At 41.6% G+C, this 13330-nt stretch overlaps 2 protein-coding genes across 3 annotated transcripts in view; one reads left to right on the plus strand and one right to left on the minus strand.

The window, feature by feature from the left end:
* Positions 1–6438, minus strand: part of coro7 (coronin 7) — a 107866-nt gene extending 101428 nt beyond the window's left edge. The window contains exons 1-6 of the mRNA XM_085454243.1: positions 6112–6438; positions 4443–4539; positions 3903–3983; positions 3665–3735; positions 2463–2649; positions 1317–1393 (exon numbers count right to left, since the gene is read on the minus strand). Of these exons, the coding sequence (XP_085310369.1) occupies positions 1317–1393; positions 2463–2649; positions 3665–3735; positions 3903–3983; positions 4443–4539; positions 6112–6171 (573 nt within the window). The 5' untranslated portion in view covers positions 6172–6438. The remainder of the gene's footprint in view (positions 1–1316; positions 1394–2462; positions 2650–3664; positions 3736–3902; positions 3984–4442; positions 4540–6111) is intronic.
* A 174-nt stretch (positions 6439–6612) lies between these two features.
* dnaja3a (DnaJ heat shock protein family (Hsp40) member A3a) lies at positions 6613–11680 on the plus strand. 2 transcript variants are annotated; one of them, XM_085454244.1, is made up of 12 exons: positions 6613–6871; positions 7887–8029; positions 8116–8199; positions 8303–8509; positions 8643–8795; positions 8877–9024; positions 9633–9697; positions 9813–9941; positions 10033–10148; positions 10232–10329; positions 10487–10619; positions 10877–11680. In XM_085454244.1, the coding sequence occupies exons 1-11, from the start codon at positions 6628–6630 to the stop codon at positions 10603–10605; spliced, it is 1506 nt and encodes a 501-aa protein (XP_085310370.1). In that variant the 5' UTR covers positions 6613–6627; the 3' UTR covers positions 10606–10619; positions 10877–11680. The 2 variants fall into 2 exon arrangements, with proteins under 2 accessions (XP_085310370.1, XP_085310371.1); XM_085454245.1 differs by lacking the exon at positions 10487–10619.
* The last annotated feature ends 1650 nt before the right edge of the window (positions 11681–13330 follow it).

Genomic DNA, 13330 nt, shown 5'->3' on the forward strand with positions numbered 1-13330 from the left:
TAGTGGTCACAAACCACAACTGCAACTAGAGCAATCAACCCTCCGTCCATATATTAGAGGGTTACAGCATTCACTTTAAATCACTGTAACGTACAGTCACAGTAAAAAGAAAGTACGTCTATGATTTAATGCATTAGGATTTAATGAAAATAATCTGTCCCTAAAAGGGTCTTAATATTTAGTAAATACAACCCCAGATGAATTACATCACACGATATATTATTTTAATGTGACACTATTATATATTTAACAAAGTCAAAATGCAGAAGCAGTATGTGAAAAACTGAAAACATCTTTACTGATTGCATAGGAATTAAGAGAGTAAGTAGCAGCCACGTGCTGCTAATCAAATGTACTTGATTAATTGATCATCAGTAAGTGTGAGCACCTCCATAAAAGCAGAACTTTTGTCAGTTTGCTCGATCAGTCCAAAGAGGACATCAATTTCTCTGAACTTACAGAAGCTGTTTTTGTTGCTCATCAATCTGGTTATAGAGTCATTTCCAAACAATCTGAAGTCAGTTCAGTGAACTAAAGTATTCGCAAGTGGAAAACATTCATGATTGGTGCCAATTTTACCAGCAGTGAAAGCCCCAGTAAATTCAGACTGTACTGACCTTGGGGTGAACTGACTTTAATGTTCAGACAAACAGCAAAAAACCCAAGACCTCTATCTTAGACTCTACAGGCCTCAGTTAGCATGCTAAATGGTAAAGTTCAGTAAAAGGGATGGGGAGGGTTGTCTTTCTTCTCTAAAAAGAACATGCACGGCATTTCAGCAAGAACATGTGATACCAACTTTTAAGCACAGTGGTGGAGAGGTAATGCTTTGGGCTAGTGTAGAAGTGACAGGGCCTGGACATTTTGCAGTTATTGAGTAAACCATGGACTCCTCTGTAAACCAAAGTATTCTTACTCAAATGTGAGCCCATCTGTCTGACAGCTGAAGCTTGACCAAATTTCTATCATGCAACAGGACAATGATCCAAGGTGAAAGACCCAAGGTGTTACAATGGCCTAGCCAAAGTCCAGACCCCAGTCCGACTGAAATGCTATGGTGTTACCTTAAGAGAGCTGTGCATAAGAGAATGCCCATAAAACCTCAATGAACTGAGTGGGCCAAATTCCTCCACAATGATGTGAGGGACTGATAAAGAAAAACAAGTACTTCAAGTTATTGCTGCTACAGCTGGTTCTACAAACTGCTGAATCGTGAGGTTTCCTTAGTTTTTTTTGTTTTTTTTACACAGTGCTTGTGCATTTTGGCTTAGTTTTGACTAAGACTTAACATCCTGTTCAGGTTGAGCTGTCCTCACCTTGCAGGAGGAAGCCAAAAGAGATCCATCGAGTTTCCAGCCGAGACTCTGCACCTGGTCACCGTGCTGCTCTAGAACTGCAAACACGCAATGGATCTTTTAAAGTGGTAGAAACTGGAAATAATGTTAATGTTAGACAGTGACAAAACAATGACAAAGAAAGTTAAAATGGTTTGGAAAGAAAGAGGGAAGCGAGGACAGATTGACAGCACAAACACAGACAAGACAAAAAAGAAAACAAAACACACACATCAATGTAAAGAGGTCACTTCATGAAAATGCAGGGAAGAGATGAGGCCATAAATCAAGCACACAGTGTTCAGAAAACACAACAATAAAAGTATGAGTGGTTTACACCTTTCACCAGTGTAGGCATATGTAAGAAATTCAAAGCATGGCACGTGTAAGCTGAAGTGCCATAAGTGATCACAGCATAGCTTGTGTGAATCATTTCACCATGACACACACCAAAAAATGAAGGGTGCTCTTGTTAGGACAGTGCCACACAAAGTAAAAGTGAAGAGCGAAAAAACAAACAAATAAACACAAGAACCCAAACACACGCTCACTTAGATGCACATTTTCTCATTCAGATCTTGCTCCTTGACCACACATGGAAAGAAAACTACAAATGAGGGCGATGAAAGACACGGTGGCAGGTTGGATCAGCAGTGAGCAGCAGCAGCCAGGCCAGCTGTCATGGGGGGGTGGAGAAGGAGGGACACAGTATATGTGTGTGGGTTGGGGTTGTTTTTTGTTTTTTTGGGGGGGGGTGGGGGGGGGGGGTGAGGCCAGAGGATAGTGATTATATCCTGAGGCCAATCCAAGGAGACTGGGGCCAGGATTGCAAACCAAAACATTACCTCTGCTGCTCCAGCACTTAGACAGAGCCACAGGGCTGTAAAACGTAGGCAGTGTCAGTGAGAGGGTCTCCAACACAAAAAAAGGGCAAGCACTTCACTCCACTCCATATATAAACTTTTGTTACACACAGAAACAAAATGCGGCACATTTACTGACAACTAACTGACACAGACTGAAATGTTACATGTGAAAAACAGCACGGCACATGATGTACGAACAAAGATTTTGAGATTTGTTTCAAATAAAAAAATTTAACTGTGCTCAGCTGCTGGTTGTAGTTACCTGCTAGCGGTGCTTCCTGGCAGTTGGTGTCCCAAATCTGAGCAGACTTAGTGGTGCCAACAGCCAGCAAGCCAGAGGAGGTGGGGTGGAAGAGCATCAGCTCGAGCCTGCCCTGACCTGGCCGCAGGGTCAGCTCTGGACTGCTGGACTGCTCCTGCGCCAGATCACACAAACGCCACAGCTTCACCTGCGCACACGAAAGGACTAAAAATAAAGATAATGGCTCTTTCTCCCTCTTCCTGCCATCTCTGTATCCATTTCAGGGAAAAAACAAACCTTCATCCCTTTTCTCCCCCTCTCCCTCCTCTTAGCAAAACAAACAATACGGCTAGATCAGGTGATTCTGAATCCTCCCTTAGTTACACTACAATAGGCCTAAGCTGCTGGGAGGATTCCCATAATGCACTGAGGGTTTCTTCTTCACTCACTCACTAAATGTGTTTATACATGACTCTGCATTTAATCATTAAGTATTATTATTGTGTGGCTCTCTTCTACAGTGTGTTTTTTGTCCTCTCTCCCTCCCCTCACCAACCGGTCATGGCTAGGCTAAGCAACCATAAGACTGCAGGAGCTGTGGTTGTCTAGCCTCACAAAGGGAACAAACTGTGTGAAGAAGATCAAAACAGCATGTAATTAAAATATCAAAGTGTAACATCAACCAGGCCGTCAAATGATGTATTTCTCTAAATGTTGAATAATTTGGGGTCTGGGCTCATGTTATGTTTCTAACATCAATATCAGATTACATGAAAATTTATGAAAAAGAGTTTATATAAAGTCTAGTTAAGTCAGGAAAAACACACAATTGAGATCACGTTTCCCAGACATTTTCCCTGCTCAGCACAACCAAGCTGGTGAAACAATATGACGTGCTGGCAAAAGATAAGAGGAGAGAAAGTGTTTTGCAGATGCGGGGCATTGCAGATCACTTTGGTTCGTGTGTGCGGCAAAAGTTGCATATCTTTACGGGTCTGTGAGGTAAACCGAGCTGCTGAGTATGAAGACGCAGGACCCCGCTCAGCACATTCCAGTAAGCTGGGGCACCTGTGGCTGAGAGAAAGGAGTCTTCAAAACGTTTAAATAGGAAAAACAATTCAAAATCCTGGCAGGAATAACAAGGCCTGAGACGATGGAACGTTGGCTTATGAGTATATTTGAACGAACAAGGTCAGAAAGAAGTAGGACACTGAACAGCTCACCGTTTCATCTACTGAGCATGTTGCCAGGAGACTATCATCAAAAGGAGAGAAGTCCATGTCAGTCACAAGATCTGACAGGAGAGAAGGAAAATTAATTAATAGACATTAGCATAAGATATTAGAACCAGGTCATGTGTCTACTTTCACTTCTGAGAAACATCATGTAGATTTCTCATGTGATTTCTGTTTTTAAAGAGTTTAAGAGGCAATCAAAAGGATTAAAAAAAAAAAAAACTACCAGAATGGCAGGAAATCTGGGTGACAGCCCGCTGGCCGTCTGAGCCTGGTTGGACTGAAGACAGGCCCAGCATGCCTCCACCTGTGGACACGTACAGCAGACAGGAAATGTCAGGAATTATCCTTTCAAAAATTCAAAATGTTCCTTCTAACTGTGTTTGATTTTTAGGTTATGTTATCTTGATATTCTGAACTTGGGTAACAGCAGTATAAACATGACTCATACTGTAAAAAGTGGATACTTCTATCTGACAAAGATAAGCCTGAGTAAATTCAAATGTATTTTTAACGTGATGATTTTATTTAAGAAGCGGAAAAAACAATCGATCCAAACCTATCTGGCCCTATTTGAAAAGTAACACCCCACCCTTGTTAACTCCTGATTTAACTATAATTAACCACATTTTTGAAAAGCTGAGTTCAGTTTCAGTAATCAACCCAGGTTGGAAAACCTTACAAAGACATCAGGAAGGGGGCAAATACCTTTTCACAGCACAGTATAAGGGAATGTTACTGTTCTGCCAAACCTTTATAGTCTTACCAGCCTGCTCAGTATTGAAAGCCACCAGCTTGGAACTTGCTTTGATGTGGTTGCCCTGGGAGGCAAAGGAGCCAGCATGGACATTGTTGATCCACTCCTAGTGGAAACACATGGGTTTAATAATGCGCAAGCATAAGTCAATGCAAAAAAGACCACAAACAACCATCTCCTCTTTGTTTCATAATATTAAGCCACACACTGTCACAACCATAAAAAAAAAGAAAAAGAAAGCAAACGCTGCAATAAACAGGAAGGATCTGACAGAGAGCACACACACATGCACGCATGAGTGGGAAGGAAGTGGAAGTCCTCCCTGCTTTGCACAGCAGAGAACTCTTAAAACTCTTTCATAACATTAACAAGGCAAGAGCAGCTAGAGGAAAGTGTGTCTGTACAGCATGCTCCAGTAAGTACTGCTGCGCTGCTATTCAGGAAACTAAGAGCAATCCTGATGGTCATTCAGCCGCTAAAGGGCACTTTGACAGCTCCGACAGCCTTGCAGAAGAGATGTATTGCTGCTCTGTTCATTCATTTCAAAGCACTCTTTGCATTTATTGTAACAAAACTAGACATGTTTGTGTCAAAAGCGAGGTAGACAACAAATGCAAATACATCACACTAGAGGCCGTTTCAATCCCAAACAAAATCACAACATATGACTTAACTTAAATTCCTCAATCCAAACCACATATAATGCTGATTATTACAATAACTGAGTCTATAAAACTTCTAGTTATATCATCTGAAAGACAACTTTATGTTCACTGGTCACTTTCTTTCACTACCTTTTTTAAATTCCTCTGCAGGCCTATGATTTGAAGTAGCTTTGACATAAAATTGCTTTCTTTTCTCATTCTAGCCACATAATCCTGCATCTCCTCTTGACCAACATTTCACCCCTGCACTGAGTATAAAATGTCAGCACACAGACACATGACTTCACATTAAATCTGCTCTCCGGTGCAAAGGGCTAGTTTAACATTCACAAGAGCAAAGCACCACCTGCTGTCTTAAACCCCGGGCACAGATTTGTAGAGATACCACTGTTTCTGTGCATGCCAAGGATTGCCTCGGCTTTAAAAATAAAATAAAATAAAAAAAAGCTGGGGATTACATTATAATATACACCTCACAAAGCAGAGCTTTAGGCGTTTAAAGTTGAGAAAGAATTGGTCCAGATTTGTATGCAAGACACTGCAGTCCAGTCCAGACATGTCAACAATTGCAATCTGCAGGACTACTATCACTGAAAAAGAGGCAACTGTGGTAGTTATATGGTAGTTATATTATTATTATTATTTTCCTTTCCCAGTGGGGAAATTTTATATTTTTTCCCATTGGCTGAAAATCGGAGCAATCAAAACCATATAATACTGCAGCAAAGAGCTAATAAGCTATTTTAACACAAGTATGGTGATGTGCATCACCACAGCATCCTATCACGGCTGACAGCAGTGTGCAACCACAATGATTTCAGTCTTCACTAAGAGCCCACAGAACACTTGCATCTCCTGCTCTGAATGCTGTGCAGATTTCCAGATGCAGGAAGTTCAACATCCCTTGCAAACACGCAGGCGTTCCCCACAAAAGAGCACACCACAGAGCTAATTACCAACGCTAACGCTAGCTAGCAAATCTGCACCTATTCTGTTGCTCGCAAGCTACTCACATCTTTCTTGGCAATTTTCGGAGTGGTGTTTTTGAATTTGGAGGTCTTAAAGCGATTCATGCTGCCCTCTCAAACTGACTTTCGTGCCTTCCGGGTGTCTGTGTCGAGGTGGCTGGTACTCGGCAAAGGAGGGTTCCTTCTACAGCTGACAGTTCAGCCTTGCCGCTTAAGTGTTCGCTCGCTTTGCTCCACGGAGCTGTCCGACAGGGCGGGAGATTTGTTTCTGGATTGTTGCTGTCTTCACGCGCTACGCCGTGTTGCAAAAGGTGTGCATCCTCTTTCGTTTGTCACTTGTTATGTTCGATATACAGAGGAAAGTCAGGGGAAATTGAATAATTTTAGCCGGTCGTGATTTATATGATGTGACTTCTTAAGCAGAATTTATTTAAAAAAAGAAAAGGTGATTTAAGTTAAATTTTCAAAGCTCATATTTTCTTGAGAGAGTGACATCTCGGATTAAACAGAATATCTTTGGGGGGGGGGGGTTTAGTGGGAGACGCCCACTGTTTCCCGAACATGCGCAGAGCGTCTGGAGCGGCGGCCAGTGTAGCAATGATGGCGTCCTCGGCTGCTCGTTGCTCCTCACGTTGGATTACAGTCGCCGTGTCTTCAGGACAGCGGAGAGCTGTCAGTGCTATTGTGTGCTCTGGGCATGGAGAAGTCCGGAGTTTCTCTACACTGCGGGCCGAAAAACTGTGGCGCGATGGGAGCCTGGTGTGTGGCGGAGTGGGGAAAGCGGTGACATTGAGAGGGCTGTCAGGTAAGAGCTGTGTTAGCCATATGGTAGTAGCCTTAGCTAGGCTAGGCTAGGCTAGGCTATTCTATTCTAGGCTAATTGTTTTGAAGTTCACTCGAATGACGCAGGGTAAGACAGCTAAATAAAAGTGCCCTCATGACGGCTCAAGCAAACACTGAAGAAAAGACGAGCTTGGAGACCGGTGCATTTTTATGATGCACTCTCAAAGTTGATCAAATGTGATGCAGTCAGTCTTGCATACTTTGCAGCCATTAAGTTCAGTTTGCAGGAGACCGATGCCGGTGTTACATTTTTGCTGTCAGACTGTAGATTTTGGCCTGGTCAGTAACTTAACACTAACATTAGACCTGTCAGTTTGACTAATTCACATGCTCCACATTTGGAGGGGGCTTTAGGGATCTGTGTTGTTTCTAGAATCTTCTGTCAGTTAGGGTTAGTCTAAGGATGCTTTCCATTCATGTCTTTTAGCATTATTTGTCACCTACACTCGCTAACTAACCGCAGAAAACAATGTTAAACACACTAATTAGTGACACAGTTACACAAACACCTACAGAAATATCCACAGCTTACTTACATTTTTATTCCACATCTTATTTTTCAAGAATTGTGTTATTGGAATAATCCCACAGAGGAAACCATCTAACATGATCCACAATACTTCTTGTACAGTGGATTTGTGGACAGATGAGCCACAACTTTAACTTTTTAGTTAAAAATGCACCACTGCATTTGGAGAGACATCTCATTTATCCATACATACCTCTTAGGATCACAGTGGGGCTACAGCCTATCCCAGCTGATATAGGCTACACCCTGGACAGATTGTCAGTCCATCACAGAGCTAACGGAGAGACAAACAACCACACATTCTCAGATCCACACTCTAGTGTTATTTGGTTGTAGATGCATCCAAGTTTTACATTAAAGCTGTCCTCCATCTGGCGTCTTTTTACTTGTCTGCATTTCTCTTTAAATGTCTTGAAACTGTACTCACACCTTTCACCCTGCTGAACAGTTCCAGGCCTCAAACCACCAAACGCTGTCTACACTCAGTCCTTTCACACAAGTGCCCCTGCCAGCAGCAAACAGGACTTTTACCAGGTTCTTGGGGTACCTCGCACAGCAACGCAGAAGGAGATCAAGAAAGCCTACTACCAGGTCTGTTCCTGCCTGAGATGCAGCTTGAACTGAGCACAGTAGTGTTTGCAGTAGCTGACGGTGTGTTCATGTTTGCTGTCCCTCAGATGGCTAAAAAGTATCACCCTGACACCAACAAAGATGACCCACAAGCCAAGGAAAAATTTGCTCAGCTGGCTGAAGCTTATGAGGTTTGGTTTTGGGCATTAATTCTACTCTAGATTTGCTTTGCTCATTGAAACCTATGAAACATCTCCAGGTTTTACCATTATTACCTTACTTTGTTCTTCATAGGTTCTTAGTGATGAAGTGAAGAGGAAGCAGTATGATACATATGGCACAGCGGGCTTTGATGCAGGTCAGGCGGGTAGAGGACAGCATTACTGGAGTGGACATGCCAGCAATGTGGATCCAGAGGAGCTCTTCCGCAAAATCTTTGGAGAATTCTCTGGAGGCCGCGGCTTTGGAGACTTCGGCGCCATATTTGATCAGCCACAGGAGGTTAGAGGGATATTGTGAAATAGGGTGAAGTGAAGACGAGCGATTCCTTAGCTGATTCTAAACAGTTTATTTTATCAATCAGAATGTCCTCTTCTTACATGTTTTATTTGTTTGTTTTGCCTCCCTCTCATAGTACATTATGGAGCTGACATTTACTCAGGCAGCAAAGGGAGTCAACAAAGAGATGTCAGTTAACATCGAAACAGCCTGCCAGCGCTGTGATGGTAAAGGCCACGAGCCAGGCACTAAGGTGCAACACTGCCACAACTGCAATGGTTCTGGCATGGTAAGAGCTCCAACAATCATCTCGTTTCTATCTCTTTTTTTTTCCAAGTGTGTTATTAAACATTAATTTTCCCCGCTATAGGAAACAGTAAATACTGGCCCATTTGTGATGCGTTCCACATGTCGGCGCTGCGGTGGCAAAGGCACGGTCATTTCCACCCCCTGCAACTCTTGTCGTGGCACGGGACAAACCAAACAGAAGAAGACGGTGATGGTTCCTGTGCCTGCAGGTCAGTCACACTCAAGTCTGTTTATCTGACTACTGTTTACACGCTGCAAATACCTCAAAAATATGTTTGCATTCATTTTTAATGAGCAGGACCATGTGCCAAAGCAAGCTTTGCTATAGGCTGTTTCACAAAGTTATTGAAACATTGCCTAAAAGGGCAGCTTCACTGATGAACATTGAGTAAAAGATAGTTTAATCACTCAGAATTTGAAAGAATGCAAAGATAAAATTATTCTTAACTAGTTAAATACATAATGTGACTCGAGTAATGTAATCAGGGTTATTTTGGCTCCTTTTTTGTCCGTATAGTTATGCATATTAAATTGAAAATGGTCTTGTGCCAGAAAGTTAATTAGCTCTGTCCTAAATGTATAATTAAATAGTTGTGGACTGGAGGATAGTTTATCTCTGTATTGAGGTGTTTAGTCTAGAAAAACAAAATAGACATTTAATCTTAAAAATTTAAAGTATAAATGTAAGCGACATCTCCTCCTTGTACCTTTTAAAGCCTGCTGGTGTTGATCTTAATGGGATTATTCTTTGAGATGGATCGTTCCACTGTTCAAGTTAAAAGTCGTTTTAATTGATACTACATATTATGCCCTGCAGGAGTGGAGGATGGTCAGACCGTGAGAATGCCGGTTGGAAAGAAGGAGATCTTCATCACATTTAAGGTGGGTATTTGTTGCGCATCAGTTGCTGCTATTTAATGCTAATCTCATAGCCAGACCTTCCAGAAGGGTTTCCTTCTGAGTCTCTTTAATGGGATTGCCGTGTGATTGTGACCAGGTCCAAAAAAGTCCCATATTCAGGAGGGACGGCGCAGACATCCACTCTGACCTTTACGTATCCGTAGCGCAAGCCATCCTGGGCGGCACAGCGAGAACACAGGGCCTATATGAAACTCTGAATTTATCTGTAAGTAGAAAGTCTTGTTACCCGAATAACAACAACTTTGGGCAACATTTCAAACACATTCAGTGTAACAATTGACTGGATTTGTCTTTAGATCCCTGCAGGCATCCAGACAGACCAGAGGATCCGCCTGTCAGGGAAGGGAATTGCTCGAGTCAGTGGCTATGGCTTTGGAGATCACTACATCCACGTCAAAATTAAAATACCCAAGTAAGACTGCACTGACATCCTTGCAGTGTAATTTAAAAATGTATTAAATCACAATAAAGCTAAAACCTTGTTTTCCTGTATAGGAATCTCACAGATAGGCAAAGAGCTCTGTTGATGAGCTACGCTGAGGATGAGACGGACATAGAGGGGACAGTAAATGGTGTCACTGCCACCACCACAGGTACACAGCTTCATCTGGTTTCCTGCTTTTTTCATTACCTACTTCTACCTTCTTCTGTGGTTTTTGCTGTGTACTTCTGGTCCACTGAAATAAGATTGAGAAAGGAATTTCTGCCTAGTTGATAAACCTGGCTGATGGAGTATCAATCTCTGTCCAGGTGGGGGCAGCAGTGGTAGGCGGTCTGAGGCAGGGCAAAGAAAACATGACAACAAGGCAGAGTTGAATCAACAAGTTGGCTTCTTCTCCAAATTAAGGAAATTATTTAGTTCGTCCTGACAGCCACAAACCAGGTAGGACTGGTTACTGATTTATGTTCATCTCTCACTGAACCTTTTCTCGTGCTGTTGTTCACAAACAGTAAACTTTTTTTAATATACTTTTTTAATACTTTGTTATCTGGTTTGTGGCTGTCGCATAAGAACACAGTGCATTTAGCCAGTTTAGGGATGTATCAGGTGTCTGCTCCTTATCTTTTCAATTTGGCTGTTTTTCTTGTTGTCTTAAGTTCTTTTTTTTTTCTTTTCTTTTTTTTTGCTTCCTTTTCAAGGTAAAAGATCTTCCATGAACTGAGAGCCTCCATCAGTGTGTCAGAAGACAAGTAGGAGGACAACGGAAAGAGGAATACTGGGATTTGGACAACTGTAGTTCTGGATGGAGTATTACAGACCTACCTACCCAGCCCTGTATCAAAAACCAAGAGGATTATGCACTTTGTACCTCTGCCAAAGTGGATCCTGGAACAAGAGACCTCTGTCGAGCATCCATAGAAGCAATGGTGATAGCAAACACTTGTAATTTCTTATGTCAATGTTAGTTTTCTATTCTTTATCAGAAGAGAAACATAACGGTGATAACAGCATCCACATGCGCACAAATAAGTTATTGTATCCACAAAGACTTCAGGTGCAGTCTAAAGTTTTATTCAGGGTTAAACAATCCTGTTATTAATCTTTCAGTTCTGTATGCATCAGTTGTGTTTTCATGCTTGGGCTTCTCCGCTTCCTCAGCGCTGCCAGTCCTGGCAGGATAAACATCAAAATAAAGTTTGCTGTGGTGGGCTGGAGGTGTGTCAACAGTGGAAAGTAAAAGTCTCAGAATTATCATAGAAGATCGAACTGAACTGTTCAAACTGTGAAAACTGATTTATTCTGATCTGTCATGTTGCATTATGAGAGAGAAATTGATTTTAATCCTCAACCACAGTCCACATGTACATAAACAGCTGTAGAGCATACATTAATGCATCAATGTGCTATATAGAAGAGATACTGTACAGCTCTAATAAAGCTAGGGCCCAGAAAAAAAAACTTTTATGTAAAGTACAGAAAAAATAAAGTTCACAATGCTTTGACTCTGTCTGCACCTTAATGTTTAACATGTCTTTGTATATGCACTGATCGTTTCATTAGGTACACCCGTAAACAGAGATGCATTACAGCGCTACTGCTCCGGCACTTTTACATTTTCACTTTTTGTTGACATTGTCATCTTTTTATTGTGTGGAGGGCATTTGTCAGAGGCAAGATTTAGAAAAGTCAGCACAGGTATTAACAGCTGTACTACATAGCTGTAAGAAATAATTGGTAAAAACTTTAGATAATATTATAACCTAACAGAAACTAAAACTAAAGAGAGTTCCTCTGTTTTTCAAGTTCATTTTTTCCCCCGAAAGTAGTTTTTATATTGTTTTTCAGATCTAGTTTTAATTTTGCCTCATACCCCCTCAGGGATGGAATTTGTGTGATTCTCAAGCTCTGGTCCTCTACAGGCAGATGAAAGGCTTTGTGGTGTTGATTTTAGGGTTGACAAATCTTCTATAATAACCCTGTGAAATTGCAAATATTTCATCAAATCACGAGAGGTGGTTTCTGTCCAAGGCAACAATCTCTATCCTTCATTGATAATACTGTATGGTTCAAAAACATAAAGACAACAGCAGGGTACCAAAACACTATTACTGCTGGAGAAACACACACACACACACTTTAAGCAGGATGAGAAAGAAGATCCTGCAGAGCCTGGGTTCCATGGCGATGAAGGATTTAGCGCGTGTAATCAGCCAAAACTATAGAAATTATTCGCTTTTTTCTGACTCTTTATACCCTTTTTTAGTCTTATGTATGAGTAATGATGAGCTCATTCACTTTGTTTTATATGTGTAAATGAGTAAACTCATTCCCACACAAAGTGTCTACATTACCCTGTGCAACAAAAAGGTGATGAGCGAAAATAAAGGAGCATCTCTCAAAGGCTACGTTCACACTGCAGGTGTTAATGCTCAATTCCGATTTTTTGATCAAATCCGATGTTTTTGTCTGCTTGTTCACACTACAAATAAAATGTGCCAGCAAACGCGCTCTAGTGTGAACGCTCAAAGCGGCCCGCATGCGCAAAAGAACATGTCACACATAACGCGCTCTGTTTAGACCCACAGCAAACAATATTGTTTGATTGATGGCCCTTAAAATAAAGACTTCGGACTTCGTTTCCCAATTTTTGCTTTAAGTTATTTTGTTATTTACATAATAATGTAGATAACCTAATAATTATCCTTATTGCTGTTTTAGAGAGGAGCGGTGCTTCAAAGGATAGTTGCAGATTTCTGTCAGAATCTACAGATTATACAGTACAAATAAAACGTTCACGTTTCTCCAACGTTGTCTTCCCAACAGTTTCACTGACATCTACGCTGGATGGCCAGGAAGCGTTTGCGATGTCTTCTCCGGCGCTGATAATTGGCGTGTGTCTTGTGTCAGTGATGTAAAAGACGGATTTAATGCGACATGACCGTTCAAACAGCAGTCGCTTTCTAAAACATCGGATATGTATCGGATTCAGTACCACATACGAAAGTGACCCAGATCGGATTTGAAAATATCGGATTTGTGCCGTTCACACTGTCATACCATGATCGGATATGGGTCGCATAATGTCAAAAAAATCGGATTTGATGCGCTTTCGCCTGCAGTGTGAACGTAGCCAAAGGTGTGCCAACATTAAA

Source organism: Copadichromis virginalis, linkage group LG4, assembly GCF_057382275.1.
Source record: "Copadichromis virginalis isolate Kocher_CV1m ecotype Utaka linkage group LG4, C_Virginalis_male_GT1.1, whole genome shotgun sequence".
In the NCBI taxonomy this organism is placed as follows: Eukaryota; Metazoa; Chordata; class Actinopteri; order Cichliformes; family Cichlidae; genus Copadichromis; species Copadichromis virginalis.

Coding starts and splice junctions, on each gene's coding strand:
- dnaja3a (XM_085454244.1), top strand. CDS start 6,628: ATGCGCAGAGCGTCTGGAGCGGCGGCCAGTGTAGCAATGATGGCGTCC. Junction 8,796..8,876: donor ACTGCAATGGTTCTGGCATG/GTAAGAGCTCCA, acceptor TCCCCGCTATAG/GAAACAGTAAATACTGGCCC. Junction 9,698..9,812: donor AGATCTTCATCACATTTAAG/GTGGGTATTTGT, acceptor GATTGTGACCAG/GTCCAAAAAAGTCCCATATT.